At 40.3% G+C, this 17,729-nt stretch overlaps 1 protein-coding gene across 2 annotated transcripts in view; it reads right to left on the reverse strand.

The window, feature by feature from the left end:
- Positions 1-17,729, reverse strand: part of LOC130917264 (SR-related and CTD-associated factor 4-like) — a 96,005-nt gene that overhangs the window by 1,655 nt on the left and 76,621 nt on the right. The window contains exon 17 of one of the 2 annotated variants that reach the window (XM_057838503.1): positions 17-119. In XM_057838503.1, coding sequence (XP_057694486.1) covers positions 17-119 — 103 coding nt within the window. Of the gene's footprint in view, positions 1-16; positions 123-17,729 lie in introns of both variants that reach the window. The other variant, XM_057838502.1, reaches the window with a different exon arrangement.

Consider the following 17,729-nt stretch of genomic DNA (forward strand, 5'->3'; position numbering starts at 1 on the left):
GATAAAAATCATGTACCCGCGGCAGCGGCTTCAGGTATCAACTGCGGCGCGACGGCGAGAAAACCTCCGGACACGGGAGGCGGCAGGAAGGGAGGCGGCATTCTTATGGGCGTCGCCACCTGCTACACAAACAAACACACACACTTTGAAGGACACAAAAAGCAAAAAAAAAAAAAAAAGAAAACATCCACAGGACACATTTGTCCTTTTTAAATGGACAGACAGGTCAATTTGTACACCAAGTTGCGCTACCAAGTGTTAGGCTGAGGGTGCCAATACTTTTGTCTAGCCCATTTTTTTTTTTTAGTTTTGTGTAAAATGATAATGATTTCTTTTCCCCATTCTGTGTTTTTTCATTGCAAACAAAATAAATGTAGATATTACTATCAAAGCACTTGTAATTGCAATCATTTTCTAGGAGAAATTGAGCATTATCTGACAGGATTGCAGGGGTGTCAATACTTTTGGCCAACAGTGTATGTTGTTTGGTCTAAAAATGGACTTTTAACATCTTTAATGTGGAGTTGCTTGTCCCAATTCAAAAATTTTCTGTAAAAACAATGTTGTATTGTTATAGTGCATTAATATATTAGCATTAATAAATGGCAAGAAAGTGTTGTCATTATTGCTTTTAATAGACAAATTTGCAATATAAATACATAACAGTATGATACATTGAACAAAATGGACCCCGAATTTAAGACTGAAAATGGTTTTGACACAAATCATGCCCAGATTGGGTAACGTGTGTGCCACATCCAGGCCATACAGTTGTGGTCAAAAGTTTACATACACTTGTGAAAAACATAATGTCATGGCTCTCTTGAGTTTCCAGTTATTTCTACAACTCTGATTTTTCTCCAATAGAGTGATTGGAACAGATACTTCTTTGTCACAAAAAACATTCATGAAGTTTGGTTCTTTTATGACTTTACTATGGGTTAACAGAAAAAGTGAATCTGAAAATCTGCTGGGTCAAAAATATACATACAACAACACGAATTAGCAATTTCTTGTGAGTGATTATTGACTTGAACAATCATTGACTTGAACAAGTCAGGAAAGTCACTTGGAGCCATTTCAAAGCAGCTGCAGGTCCCAAGAGCAACAGTGCAAACAATTGTTTGCAAGTATAAAGTGCATGGCACTGTTCTGTCACTGCCACGATCAGGAAGAAAACGCAAGCAAGCTATCACCTGCTGCTGAGGGAAAATTGGTCAGGAGGGTGAAGATTCAACCGAGAATCACCAAAAAGCAGATCTGCCAAGAATTAGAAGCTGCTGGCTGGAACACAGGTGTCAGTGTCCACAGTCAAGCATGTTTTGCATCTTCATGGACTGAGAGGCTGCCGTGCAAGAAGGAAGCCCTTGCTCCAAAAAGCGGCACCTTAAGGCTCGACTGAAGTTTGCTGCTGATCACATGGACAAAGATAAGACCTTCTGGAGGAAAGTTCTGTGGTCAGACGAAACAAAAATCGAGCTGTTGGGCCACAATGCCCAGCAATATGTTTGGAGGAGAAAAGGTGAGGCCTTTAACCCCAAGTACACCATGCCTACCGTCAAGCACGGTGGTGGTAGTATTATTCTGTGGGGCTGTTTTGCTGCCAATGGAACTGGTGCTTTACAGAGAGTAAATGGGATAATGAAGGAGGAGGATTACCTTCAAATTCTTCAAGATAACCTAACGTCATCAGCCCGAAGATTGGGTCTTGGGTGCAGTTGGGTGTTCCAACAGGACAATGACCCCAAACACACATCAAAAGTGGTAATGGAATGGCTAAATCAGGCTAGAATTAAGGTTTTTGAATGGCCTTCCCAAAGTCCTGACTTAAACCCCATTGAGAACTTGCGGACAATGCTGAAAAAACAAGTCCATGCCAGAAAGCCATCAAATTGAACTGAACTGCACCAATTCTGTCAAGAGGAGTGGTCAAAGATCCAACCAGAAGCTTGCCAGAAGCTTGTGGATGGCTACCAAAGCGCCTAATTGAAGTGAAAATGGCCAAGGGACATGTTACCAAATATTAGCGCTGCTGTATGTATATTTTTGACCCAGCAGATTTGATCACTTTTTTCTGTTCACCCATAATAAAGTCATAAAAGAACCAAACTTCATGACAAAGAAGTATCTGTTCCAATCACTCTATCGGAGAAAAATCAGAGTTGTAGAAATAACTGGAAACTCAAGAGAGCCATGACATTATGTTCTTCACAAGTGTATGTAAACTTTTGACCACAACTGTACATTCATGTAGTGTCTGCTACTTTGGCCCAGTTCTGGCCCAAAACTGGTTGCTGCTCCGGCAACTGACTCCCTTGCATGTTTGGGCCATTGTTCAAAAAGACACTGGGGCGGATCCGTTTTACGAAATTGGGCCAAAATTTGCAGTACATCTGGTCCATGTCCACTCCAGCTACAGTGCCCTCCATAATTATTGGCACCCCTGGTTAAGATGTGTTTTTTAGGTTCAATTTTTTTTTTTTTTAAATTCAAATAATATGGGACCTTAATGGAAAAAAAGAGAACAATCCAACCTTCAATACAAGTGCATTTATTCAGTGGGGAAAAAATCCCACATAAAGAAATAATTATTTGACATCAAATAATGTGTGTCACAATTATTAGCACCCTTGGTGTTAATACTTTTTACAACCCCCTTTTGCCAACAAAACAAGGTCTGGGGACGACTTGATTTTGTGTCTGGTGAACCATTTCTGTGTAGATTTGGCCATATGTGAAACAGCCCCACAGCATCACTGACACACCCCCACACTTCAAAGTGGGTATGAGGTGCTTTTCAGCATGCACATCTTTCGTGGCACGCTAGACCCACTTAGAGTGTTTGGTTCCAAAAAGCTCAATCTTGGTCTCATCTGACCAAAGCACACGGTCGCAGGCTTCAACTGGGACCGTGCTGTGGGGCTGTTACGCTTCCAAAGGCCCTGGGAACCTTGTTAGGGTGCATGGCATCATGAATGCTTTGAAATATCAGGACATTTGAAACCAAAATCTGTTGCCCTCTGCCCGAAAGCTGAAGATAGGTCGTCACTGGGTCTTTCAGCAAGACAATGACCCTAAACATATGGGCAAATCTACACAGAAATGGTTCACCAGACACAAAATCAAGCTCCTCCCATGGCCATCTCAGTCCCCAGACCTTGTTTTGTTGGCAAAAGGGGGTTGTACAAAGTATTAACACCAGGGGTCCTAATAATGGTGACACACATAATTTGGTGTCAAATAATGTTTTCTTTGTGTGGGATTTTTTTCCCCACTGAATGAATGCACTTGTATTGAAGGTTGGATTTTTCTTTTTTCCATTAGGTCCCATATTATTTGAATTAAAAAAATTAGAAGCTAAAAAACATAATTATTATAAATCCAATAATTATGGAGGGCACTGTATATTTTGCTATCTGGGTAGTAACTTGCCACGCCAGAATACGTGTACTATTTCTGCAAGGAATATATTCCACAAATCAATCTGGGATAGCGACAATGCAGACCCGTTTCATCAGAGGAACCTGCAAAAAATACAGTTACCGGCTCTTTTCGTCACACACATCGTTTCATGTCGGAAAAAATGCATTCTTTGCTGCTCGTTTAATGAGGAAATTATGTTCCAGACAAAACTTGGGAAATGGACCCATCTACAAAAAGCAGCCGAAGTATTCAAGCAGATAGTCGCTTCTTTGTCCCATCTACAGCTCCCTCCTCTTTCCTTTCATCAGCTTGCGAATGAACATGCCTTCATTCGCTGCCATCCCTCCCACTTCAAACGGATTGAATGTCTACTAATGATAAACTCATTCCAATTCACAGCAGAAGCTTGTTTTTCTGTTTATTAGTTGTTTGTTGGATATCCTTGAATGATTTCCTGACCAATGTATCGATAGTCGTTGTATCGCCATATCCTCAGACCATCGTTATCTTGAGCTTTGTATGGCAAATCGTATTGTGAGGTACCAAGAGGTTCCCACTCCAAATTGTGATACTTTGCATCCCAAAAGGTTATTGATACACTGGAGTTTGAGTCAGTGCCTATTAATTCCTGGGTCACTTCCTGCTCTGTAACCCTCAATCAACAGGAAGTGACCCTGAACTGGCCCAAAATGACCTCGTTGCCTGGCTAGCATTGGCTGCCATAGAAGTTGGAGGGGCCCGTTTGAAGTTAGAGAGGCTCATTCGATGCCACCCTCCCATTTCAAATAGCTTGGATGTCTACCAGTGATAAACACAGCAGAAGGATAAAAATAATAGTTTTTCTGTTTATTAGTCGTTTTCCAGAATGATTTCCTGACCATTGTAGTATCAGTAGTCGTTGTATCGCCAGATCGATGTTATTGTGAGCTTTGTATCGCAAATCTTATCGTATATGAGGGACCAAGAGGTTCCCGCCCCAAGTAATAACAAAAACAACAACAACAACAACAAAAGTATTTGGTGAAAAGAATACTGTAATGAGCAACATTATGACGAACTGCTTCCAGGGTTTGATTTTTTTTTTTAACTGGATTTTTTTTCTCAGCACAAAGATATATGAAATATTACTATCCTGTGCAATAACCTTTTTGTTGTTGTTGTTTTTTTACAATGCTCTTACAAATGGTTCAGACAAATATTCCCAGAAAAGAAATGGCTAAATATACCTATAAACTAAATGAAGAATGTATTAAAAAACATTAGCTCAAACAAAAACTTAGCTTATATTGGTCTTAACAGGGAGCAGTTGGATTCAGCCATGTGAAGAGGTAGACCAGAGGGCAGTGTATCCACCCTCATCAATAAAACAATGCAAACACTTTCAAAACAAATCATTACAACGCCACTTTAATTAAACGAATACTCGAAGCAACAAAATTCAATTCGAATTATTTTTTTCTAATCGAATACTCGAGTTAATCGATTAATCGTTGCAGCACTATATTATATATTTTTTTAATCATTGAATTCCGGCGAAAGAAAAACAATTACAGAAATGAAGCATCATTCGTCCAAAGAGCACAACTGCCCTCTAGTGGAGAAAATAGTTGCTAGTTTGAATAGTGAATAGTTCCCATTATGAAATGAAAAGGATCATATCAGATCTCCGTGATCAGCATATTCTCTCTAGCCAAGAAAACCAATCTTACCGTGTGTGCAAGCCTGCATGGAGACTGGAGACGACACACTGGTGAGTCAGGGAGGGACGGTTGAGGGCGCAGCACGTCACATGAGTGACACAGCAAGACACTGCTACGATGCAGGCTAACTACACATTAATGTCACACATTGTGAACATGGGACGGAAACTATTGCGCAAACACGTTTTTAGCTCGTAATCTTCTTGTCTTTGTCATGAAAAAGTGTTCAGTGATGAAATATGTCCTTATCGTCATCATTGGCGTTAGCGACACTGTTGCAGGATGAAACGAAAATAAAAATCAGCCAAAACAATCACACAAACTCGCCCCAAGTATTCAACCGCAATTGAAAATGCAATACAAAAGGTGGTACGGTGGGGCAAATAAGTATTTAGTCAACCACTAATTGTGCAAGTTCTCCCACTTTAAAATATTAGAGAGGCCTATAATTGTCAACATGGCTAAACCTCAACCATGAGAGACAGAATGTGGAAGAAAAAAAACCCAGAAAATCATATTGTTTGATTTTTAAAGAATTTATTTGCAAATCATGGTGGAAAATAAGTATTTGGTCAATACCAAAAGTTCGTCACAATACTTTGCAATGTATCCTTGGTTGGCAATAACAGGCCAAACGTTTTCTGTAACTCTTCACAACCTTTTCACACACTATGCTGGTATTTTGGCCCATTCCTCCATGCAGCTCTCCTCTAGAGCAGTGATGTTTTGGGGCTGTCGTTGGGCAACACGGACTGTCAACTCCCTCCGCAGATTTTCTATGGGGTTGAGATCTGGAGACTGGCTAGGCCACTCCAGGACCTTGAAACGCTTCTTACGAAGTCACTCCTTTGTTGCCCTGGCTGTGTGTTTGAGATCATTGTCATGCTGAAAGCCCCAGCCACGTCTCATCTTCAATGCCCTTGCCGATGGAAGGAGATTTTCACTCAAAATCTCTCGATACATGGCCCCATTCATTCCTTCTTTTACACAGATCAGTCGTCCTGGTCCCTTTGCAGAAAAACAGCCCCAAAGCATGACGTTTCCACTCCCATGCTCCGCAGTGGGTATGGTGTTCTTCGGATGCAATTCAGTATTCTTTCTCCTCCAAACACTAGAACCTGTGTTTCTACCAAAAATTCTATTTTGGGTTCATCTGACCATAACACATTCTCCCAGTCCTCTCCTGGATCATCCAAACGCTCTCTAGCGAACCACAGACGGGCCTGGACGTGTACTGGCTTCAGCAGGGGGGCACGTCTGGCAGTGCATGATTTGAGTCCCTGGCGGCGCATTGTGTTACTGATAGTAGCCTTTGTTACTTTGGTCCCAGCTCTCTGTAGGTCATTTACCAGGTCTCCCCGTGTGGTTCTGGGATTTTTGCTCACCGTTCTTGTTATCATTTTGACGCCACGGGGTGAGATCTTGCATGGAGCCCCAGATCGAGTGAGATTATCAGTGGTCTTGTATGTCTTCCATTTTCTAATAATTGCTCCCACAGTTGATTTCTTTACACCAAGTGTTTTACCTATTGCAGATTCAGTCTTCCCAGCCTGATGCAGGTCTATAATTTTGTCTCTGGTGTCCTTCGACAGCTCTTTGGTCTCAGTCATAGTGGTGTTTGGAGGGTGACTGACTGAGATTGTGGACAAGTGTTTTTTATACCGATAATTAGTTAAAACAGGTGCCATTAATACCGGTAACGAGTGGAGCCTCGTTGGACCTCTTTAAAAGATGTTAGAACCTCTTTGACAGCCAGAAAGCTTGCTTGTTTGTACTTATTTTCCACTCTAATTTGGAAATAAATTCTTTAAAAATCAAACAATGTGATTTTCTGTTTTTTCCCCCACATTCTGTCTCTCATGGTTGAGGTTTACCCATGTTGACAATTACAGGCCTCTCTGATCTTTTCAAGTAGAACTTGCACAATTGGTGGTTGACTAAATACTTATTTGCCCCACTGCATATACAGGTGTTGCCTCAGTGGATGCTTCATGTCAGTTTTAGGTCACCTTCTTGTTGATTTAGGGTACTTACGGGTCACTTCCTGTTAATTTTGGGTCACGTCCTGTTCATTTTGTTGTTCATTCCCCCCTCCTTGCACAAACGGATTGGTCGCTAAATTGATGGAATGCATATCTGATGAGAAGCAATGGCTTGCTTGCACAAAACGTCTTACATCTTAACGAAAGCAAAACTGAATTTATTACTTTTGGCACACCTTCTATGATGAATGCCCTGGAGCCCAACTCTGGCGCTGCGGCTGACACACGTTAAAAATCTCTGAACGATATTCAATAGCAGGCTAACCTCTGAAAAGCAGATAAGCTCTGTTGTAAGAGCAAGTTTTTTTTCCAGCTCCATCTCTTGGCCAAAGTGAAGCCTTTTCTTAGTTGCCATGACCTTGAAAAAGCAATTCACGCTTTTATTAGCATAAGGCCGGACTACTGCAACGCACTTTATGTTGGCCTCCCCAAGTCCTCAATTTCTCGTCTGCAACTTGTTCAAAATGCTGCTGCTCGATTTTTAACAGGTACGCCTAGACGTGAGCATATTACCTCGCGCTATCATCACTCCACTGGGTTCCAGTCCATTTTAGAATTGATTTCAAACGTTTACTGTTTGTTTTGAATTCTATTAATGGCCAGGCTCCATCTTATCTATCGAAAATTTTAACCTTCCATAACTCTGGCAGGACTCTTCGTTCGACCGGCCCGCTTATTTTACATTTTCCGAGGTCAAAAGTTAAACAGCGGGGAGACCGATCTTTTGCGGTTGCTGCCCCTAGGCTGTGGAATAGCCTTCCCCCTGAAATCTGCACCACTACGGGTCTAGGTCTTTTTAAGTCTCGGTTAAAAACACACCTTTTTAGACTCGCCTTTTATACAGATTAGGATAGCCTGGTTTTATTTGCTTTAGGGTTTTTAACGTTTTTTGACTATCGGTTTTATTGTTTTATTTGCTGGACTTCTATCGCGGTGCGCTGTTTTTTTTGTCTCATTTATTTGTTTTTCTTAATGTCATTGTATAATACTTTCCTGCCTTTTATTTATTTTGAGTAATGTTTTGTTGTAAAGCACTTTGGGGGCCTTTCGGGTTTTGTAAAGGGCTAAATACAGTGCCCTCCATAATTCTTGGCACCCCTGGTTCAGATGTGTTTTTGAGCTTCTAATATATATTTTTTAATTCAAATAATATAGGACATTAATATAAAAAAAAGAGAACAATCTAACCTTCAATACAAGTGCATGTATTCAGTGGGGGAAAAATCCCACATAAAGAAATAATTATTTGACATCAAATAATGTGTGTCACAATTATTAGGACCCCTGGTGTTAATACTTTGTACAACCCCCTTTTGCCAACAAAACAAGGTCTGGGGACTGAGATGGCCATGGGAGGAGCTTGATTTTGTGTCTGGTGAACCATTTCTGTGTAGATTTGGCCATATGTTTAGGGTCATTGTCTCGCTGAAAGACCCAGTGATGACCCATCTTCAGCTTTCGGGCAGAGGGCAACAGATTTTGATTTCAAATGTCCTGGTATTTCAAAGCATTCATGATACCATGCACCCTAACAAGGTTCCCAGGGCCTTTGGAAGCAGAACAGCTCCACAGCATCACTGACCCACCCCCATACGTCACAGTGGGTATGAGGTGCTTTTCAGCATGCGCATCTTTCGTGGCACGCCAGACCCACTTAGAGTGTTTGTTGCCAAAAAGCTCAATCTTGGTCTCACACAAAAATACACACGGTCCCAGTTGAAGCCCCAATACCGCTTGGCGAATTCCAGACGTTTGCGTTCATGATTGTGAGTGAGGAAAGGTTTTCTTCGTGCATGCCTCCCAAACAGCTTGTTGGCATGTAGACAGCACCTCATACCCACTGTGAAGTATGGGGGTGGGTCAGTGATGCTGTGGGGCTGTTTCGCTTCTAAAGGCCCTGGGAACCTTGTCAGGGTGCATGGCATTGTGAATGCTTTGAAATACCAGGACATTTGAAATCAAAATCTGTTGCCCTCTGCCCGAAAGCTGAAGATGGGTCGTCACTGGGTCTTTCAGCGAGACAATGACCCTAAACATATGGCCAAATCTACACAGAAATGGCTCACCAGACACAGATTCAAGCTCCTCCCATGGCCATCTCAGTCCCCAGATCTTGTTTTGTTGGCAAAAGGGGGTTGTACAAAGTATTAACACCAAGGGTGCTAATAGTTGTGACACACATTATTTGATGTCAAATAATTATTTCTTTATGTGGGATTTTTTCCCCACTGAATAAATGCACTTGTATTGAAGGTTGTATTTTTCTCTTTTTTTTCCCCCCATTAAGGTCCCATATTAGTTGGGAAAAAAAAAAAAAAAAAAAATAGAAGCTAAAAAACACATCTTAACCAGGGGTGCCAATAATTATGGAAGGGACTGTAAATAAATTTGATTCATTGATTGATTGACATCATTGGCAGGTCATTTAGGGCTGCCAAAATTGACTAATCAATTGTCATCTATTTTCATGGTTTATAAACCATATTGAGATTTTTTGGGGAGAATCTTAAAGTGCCTGTGACGGCATTAAAAAAAAATCTTAAATAGCATTCTGTAAATTAGAATCATATTTCAAGACAATTCAACTGTATACAAAAATTTGGCAAAGCGCAGAGGACCAGAAATTAGTCTTTTAATCTGCCTGTCATTATAGCTCTCTAGCGTCCCTAGCTGAATATTGACGTGGGCAGGGTCACGATTTCATTTGATTTAGAATTCAGCCCACTGAGGGGGAAGATTCAGAACTAAAATAATACAACTGAGAGGAGCAAAATGTCACGATTGTTTCAACCTCTCTACTCCAATATTTTTACAGGATATTCTTTTATGGAAGTAATTTTCTCCAGTTGCTAAATAAATGGTATGTTCATGACAAATATGTGTAATAATGTATTATTATTTATTATGATAATTATAAATAAGTCTTGTGTTAAATTGAATATGAAATATTAAAAATGCACTTCTTCAGTACGACAGGGCAAAATTACTGCATGATGATCAAAACTGCCCCCTTCTTCCTCTCCCGAACAGTATTTCAATGCCACCGGTGTTAGTTCGGCTTTTGTCATTTCCCTGCCCCCATTTCGGAGACGGAGGAAAGAGCGTAAACAGCTAGCTGACATTGTAACCCGAACTGAGCAGCTTTTCAGAGTCTTATTCTCACCTTTGGAAAACGAAAAATCACACATAACTACCCTGATACGTGTCACACACGGCGACGGGGTTGATTGTCTTCACCGATCGGCCAGCCCCCGTGGCAAGTTTGCTCATCACCGGTAATGAACGTCGAAAATAGCCAATCCTCGGTAGACAAACCAGCAGATGTCGAAGGGGGGGAGGGGCTGCTTCAGGCCAAGCCGAGGATAGTGGTCTATTGGCAGTCACACGAAGAGGACCGAGGGGGTGGAAGTGACCATTGTGTGTGACAAGCCGCCGGTCGTCGGCCGAGTGGCCTTCTCGGTGGACAAAGAGCATTGTCACTCAGAAAAAGCAAGCCACCTCCTTATTAAAACACGTGCTATGATCCCAGTATTTGACATAATACAAAACACGTAATTTTTCCTCACTTCCTTGTCGGTCCAATGGTTCCCCAGTTGTCGGAATTGTTTTGGCCATTATCCATGGTGAACAGCAACTTTTTTAAACCCAAAAAGGCTCATGTGCCTCTCCCTGGTGCAGCAACAAAAGCCTGCAGCACATTGGGTTGGCGTGATGCGAAAAATATACAGATTAATCCGAAAAATCATCTGAATCCGCAGTCAATCTGCATGCTATATAGCAATGGCTGTATTGTGAGATGATGACCAGGCTGACGTCACAATCGATCGCTTCCACACACATCCAAGCAGTCCATTTCATTCAGGAGCATAATATAGCGCATGAAATATGAAATTAACATGCTTTTTGTTGTCACAGGCACTTTAAGAATGTTTTTATTTTTTTCTCGTTTAAATTTCGCCTTAAAAATGAGGAAAAGTGTATACTTTTTGATAATATGTTTATATTTTAATTAGGGCTGTCAAAATTATTGCGTTAACGGGCGGTAATTAATTTTTTAAATTAATCATGTTAAAATATTTGACGCAATTAACGCACATGCCCCGCTCAAACATTAAAATGACAGCACAGTGAAATGTGTACTTGTTGTGTTTTTCGGAGTTTTGTCGCCTTCTGCTGGCGCTTGGGTGCGACTGATTTTATAGGCTTCAGCACCCAGGAGCATTGTGTAAGTAATTGTTGGCATCAACAATGGCGGGCTACTAGCTTATTTTTTGATTGAAAATTTTACAAATTTTATTAAAACGAAAACATTAAGAGGGATTTTAATATAAAATTTCTATAACTTGTACTAACATTTATCTTTTAAGAACTACAAGTCTTTCTATCCATGGATCGCTTTAACAGATTGTTAATAATGGTAATGCCATCTTGTTGATTTATTGTTATAATAAACAAATACAGTACTTATGTACCGTATGTTGAATGTATATATCCATCGTGTGTCTCATCTTTCCATTTCAACAATTTACAGAAAAATATGGCATATTTTATAGATGGTTTGAATCGCGATTAATTACGATTAAATAATTTTTAAGCTGTAATTAACTCGATTAAAAATTTTAATCGTTTGACACCCCTAATTTTAATGTATATATATATATATATATATATTTATAAGGTGAAATCGGTTGTTTTCATTTTTTGATTTACATAAAATATCAAATACACAAAAGATATCTTGAAAATATATAATTAAAAAAGGAATAAAGAGTCATATTATAATAAATTGATTTATTTTAAAAAAATATATTTTTATTGTATTATCTTTTTAAATATATATATTAAAAAATATATATATATCATGGACTTCATTATGATATTGACGGGTCACACCCGTCATACACTGCGCCTCGCCTTCAAGTAGGGGGCCTGCCCACATCAAGAGGAGTTATTGTCAAAAACACGCATGCAGCGATCTAACGCCGGATTTAGGATGAAAAATAACGAAAGCTGTACCGCATACAAACAGGAAGGATTGTCTCAGGAGTGATTTGTTACAAGATTCATGCTAATAATTATATTTTTCGTACCATGCATGCATTTTGAAACATGAAAAAAATCAATGGGAGAAATTAGCTTCTACGGTATTGGGGTCATAGTTTGTAATATTTACTTAAAATAAATGCTAACTAGACAGTTTTTTTTTTTTTTTGTGCTTTTAACCAAGAATTAAGCGTGTTTTACGCCCATATCTAAAAAGAATTCAGGGATTTGAGCATTTATTCACGACTGTTCAACGGAAAAAGCTCTTTGTGATGCTAAGGCGGCGCTACAGTGGCTCAAAGACTAGCAGCACATTTGACATATTTACGTAAGAAAAATGCTAATTGCCCGGTTCTTTGCTCTTTTAACAAAGAACCGAAACGGTTTTACGTCCATATCTATAAAGAATTGAGGGATTTACGCATTTATTCACAAGAAGTCTCAATGTTAAAAGCTCTGTCTGTTTCCACTCGGTCAGCTTTGACAGAGATAGGCCCCCTATTATTCGGCCCCGCGCCCCATCAATATCATATGTCTATATATATATGAATAATATTACCTTGAGTTGTTTTCCAATTTATAATGCGATTGAAACAAAAAAAATCTGGACAACTGAAATTTCACATTAATTTAAATCAAGCAAAAAACGATGTTGATTGCCTCCTCCCAGTCCAAATGGATTGGACGTCTATGGCAGCCAAATGGGTTTGATATTTCCGTGTTGGCCAACATGAGTTCAACACCTTAGAAATGAGTTATGTTGCAATACAGGGAATATTAGCTTTCATGTGTAGAGGCAGACAGAGATCCTCTCATGGCAAAGAGGACTTCCTCAGTGTGGAGTGGGCCCGACGCACCACCGCATGCTCTCCCATGGGTGGAATTACAATGAACCCATTCATTTTCAATGAATAATAAATGCCATATTGGACTTCCCTCCCCCGCTAGAACAATAATCTGGCCTATTGAGCAAAAAGAGAATGAAGAAAAATGTGAGAATCCGAGCAAATTTCCTAAGACAATTACCGTAAATATTGACTCAGACCTCAACTTGGACAGCCACTTAAGTTGGTCGCTAAATCTGCCAATTAGCACCTAAAACATAGCCAGAATGAAGGGGATTTTCATCAACCAAGAAATAGAAAAAATAATTTTCAATATTGAAATAGTATATTTACAGTTCTTAGTCAAGAAGCTACAGCTAATCCAGAACGCTGCTGCCAGAGAACTTCCAAAAACAAGAAAACTGGACCATATTATGGAATACTATGCGAGTCACAAAACACCTAATGGCTTCGGACCAAAATTTATGCTTGATTTTGTTGGACCCCTAAGGTCATCCGGAACCAGCCTGCTGTGCGCTCCAAAAACAAGACCCAAGCAGGCATTGTTGTTTGCGTCAACAACCAAAACAAAAATATTTTGTTGACTTACAATGTTTTTCATGAAAATGACGAAACAATACGGTGGCAAAAATGTGTCTCGGGAGACTATAACATAACCTCCGGCGAGTTGTTTTTGTCAATGATGACTATAACGAAAATATTTAATCGACGAACAATTTCTGTCATGACAATGACGAGACGATAATGAGCTAAAATCATGACTTGAGAGAGCAAAACGTAACGACACGAATGCCAGTTTTCATCTGACAAGACAGAACAAGAGGAAATGCGCCATAGTTTTCATCACATGTTCACAATGTGACATTTTATGTGTAGGTAGTAAAGGTGTGACAAAATATCGAAATGGTGACATATTGTGATACTTTGTATCCCAAAAGGTTATCGATATGCTCCTGCCAAGAATCGAGGTATCGTTTCAAAAAGGTGTCTGTAGGTTCCAAAATGTAAAAAGCCTAGCTCAACGCTCTCTTCCTTGTTTTCCTCACCCTAACCCAGTACTTCTCAAATAGTGGGGCGCGCCCCCCCAGGGAGGCGCAGAGCAATGCCAGGGGTGGCATGTGTGACCCCGGGGAACATGCTTTTTTTTTTTTTTTTGCCGTACTAAAATAAAGTGTACTTGCACATCCACTCAGTGGGTGGCAGTGGCGCGCTCATTTTCAAAGTGTGCGCAGTATTTTTGAAGTAAGCAAGAGCACACGGATTCACGGAAGAGACTCATGAAGAGCTGGAGAGCTGTGCGCTGTTTTCGAAAGCCATTTTCCGGCCGGACTCACGCAGCGACCCACTGTCTTCTCCGGGTCTCACGTGTCCGCCCGAGAAGTGCCATTTTCGGCTTGGGATCGTCACGACGACCGCCCTCACCTACGGTTCTCCCTCGGCCGCCGAGAATGCGCTTTTTTCGGGCCGTTTGCCTTTGACATTTAATACAGTGGTAGACGAGGAAAGACCACTGTTTACTGTGTCTAAAAATGATTATAGCGGACAGCCGGAAGCCAAATTAATTAAGACGCCACTTAAAGACATTAGACCCTAATCTCATTGGTAAGCCGTTTGGTTGGTTTTCAGCGAAAACGTGCCGAATATTGCCAACAATCGTCCTGCTTTGTCAGTGTTATGTCAGTAAACCAGTGAGCACTGTTAGCATGCTCAGTGCAAAATAACCCCACATCATTGCAAACTGGAGGTGATACTGGGAGCAGCGAGCAGCGAAAATAAAAACTGTCCTTCTGTCCAAAGCCACTTTTTTTTTTTGTCTTCTTCCTCTATTCAGTATTGTTTTTTCGGTCATTTTTTTGGCATACTGTCCTCATGAGTTAATGTTTCTAATCAATTTGAGTTTGTTAGTATTTACTGATTTAATTTTTCAGTATCAAATGGTAAAAAATGTAGCTTGAGTGTATTTTTACAGTTTGGATGTGACTTTTTTATTTTTAATTCAGGCAAATTGATGCGCAGGTTAGGGTCTTTTCTGTTACAAACAAAAAATGTTAATAAAGTTATACTTTATAAGTTCATCTCTGTTATTTTCTCTAATAGAAAAAAAGGATACAATGCAAGGCAGAGGCGTACTTATAATAGTAATATTATAGACAAATGATACTATTTACAGTGGCGGCAGAGTTTTGGGGGGGGGGGGGGGGGCGCGAAACATTTGTAACAGAAAATAATTGAGAAGCACTGCCCTAACCCAATCCATTTAGACTGGGAACGTTCCAGAGCATTCACAGTCACTCTGTCTAATTTTCTAGGCATTTACAGGTCACATGCTGTTCATTTCAGGGTATTTACAGGTCATTTCCTGTTGAGTTTGAGTCACTGCCTATTCATTTGGGTGATTCCCAGGTCACTTCCTGTTCTGTAACTCAAGATAAATAGGCCAATGTAATACCCAAAATCAAAAAGAAGTAACTGAAAATAAACAGGTAAATGACCTTGAATGGCCCAAAATGACCTCATTGCTTGGCATTGGCTGCCACTACCGGCCATAGACGATCAATCAGTTTGAAGTGGAAGGGATGGCAGCGAATGAACGACTGTTCATTCGCTGCCACCCTCCCAGATTCAAATGGTCTACTAGTGATAAACACACAGCCGAAGGATGAAAATGGTGTTTTTCTGTTTATTAGTTGCTTGTAGAATATCCTAGAATGATTTCCTGACCACACCCCTTTCCCGATTGACAGTGGATTAACCCTTTCGGACAAGACCGTAGATGATGCACAATTTAAACACGCATAACCTAGCGAACGCAACAACAACTATGATCGGGGATTGCCACGAGTTAACTTTCGGCTAACGTCGCTAGCTTATACTGTTCATTCCACAACAGTTGGCAGCTCTGCTTTGACAAAGTCATCAGTCATCTATCCAAAAATCACACTTACTTTTTGGCAAATCCTTGATCATAAGCAGACCAGTTAAGGAAGCAGGCATCTTCAAAGTGTTTGTAGCAGAGAACACCACTCGATGATGGCGTGAAATTCATTCGCTTCGTGCGAACGAAAGATGTCCATTTACGTGCCCTGCTATCCTTTGGCCACTCATACAACTTTTCGTTTGAGTGAGAACAAAATATCGCCACACACCGCCGTGGCATCTTACCGAGAAGCACTGCAACAAACAATACTGTTCTATGGCAGACTTCCCTCGCACTTCCCGGTGTGACGTAATTTCCGAAGATTGCCGAAGAAAAGCATTTTCGTTGTCAAGGGCGTTGCCATGGGTTAAACAAAGAATCTGGAAGGGTTGCGTTAAAAAAAATAACGAAAATATGCTTATAACTGTTTAGCCATTGATATTATTCAAAAACATGGTTGGCCAACCTTACTTCACATTTCCGCTTTAATGCCCCCCACTCCTTGGAATAGGAAAAGTCGCAGTTTTCTTGTGCAACAATGAAAAATAAATGCATCGGTGCTTGGGACTATAGTAAATATGCTTGCTTTTCACTTCCTGACAGCATCTACGTCAGGCTCTTCCTGTTTTGCGCTTGCCATGGACAGCTCTTCACACTGGGCTGACGCTAGTGTGAAAAGGCCTTAAGCGTCGACTAAAACTAGAAAAGATTAATCGTTTTCGTCAATGAAGACGAGAAACACATTTTGAAATGACTACAATATGACTAATAAGTGTTCTTGTCCAAAGTAGACTTTTTAGAACTCGACGATTGTAATGGTATATTTACAGGTCTAAAAAAAAATAAACAAGAAGCTACTGCTAATACTGAATGCTCCTTACAAATACAACGAATATGGAATACTATGAAATGATTATAATAGGTTCCTATGAGTAACGGGATAGACTAGAAAATACTATAAACCACTTAATAGCCTTGGACCAAAATAGATGCTTGGTTTGTTTGACCCATACGAAGCAGCTAAGGTCGTTTGGAAGCGGTCTACTGTTTGTTCCAAGAACAAGAACCAAGGAAGGACAGGCAGCATTCACTTACCTCTGGAACAAGTTACCTGAAGCTCTGAAACCGTTAGCTCCTTTAAATCAGGGTGGAAAATGCTACTATTTACTACAGCGTATTCATAATTGCCCATATGCTTCCAATTTCAAGTTATATGACTTGTGCTTTGGTTTTAGTTCAATTTCCTGTTTCAATTGTTTTTTTCAAACCGTCTCCATAATTTAATGCGAATTTTATGTATACTTCTTTGGGGGATTTTCATGAAATATAAAGAAGTTTGAATGACCTTGTGTTGAATGGTGCTATACAAAAAAATTGCCTTTCCTCATTGCACCAATACCACACCCAAAGGTTATGGCGGATGGTCGCACAATGCAAGATGGCCGCCAGCTACGCACAACACAATAAAAAAATAAATAAATAAAAACGCTTGTCGCCCTTCCATAGATGATTATAGACGTGCAATCATCCTGTCTTGCGTGGATTTAAAAGGTTTATAACTAGTAGATGTCGAATCAAAGTGGAAGGCTGACAGCTCTCCCAATTCAAGTGAATTGGACGTCAAGTAACTTCAATGGCAGCCAATGATTTTGAGCAGATGTTTGTTCGTAGATATAACAATTTTTTAAGATCATTTTGACTTCACTTGAATGGAACTTGGTAGGGCGGATGAAAGGTCTCTTCACCCTTCTGCTGTCAA

The sequence above is a fragment of the Corythoichthys intestinalis genome, chromosome 6, assembly GCF_030265065.1.
Source record: "Corythoichthys intestinalis isolate RoL2023-P3 chromosome 6, ASM3026506v1, whole genome shotgun sequence".
In the NCBI taxonomy this organism is placed as follows: Eukaryota; Metazoa; Chordata; class Actinopteri; order Syngnathiformes; family Syngnathidae; genus Corythoichthys; species Corythoichthys intestinalis.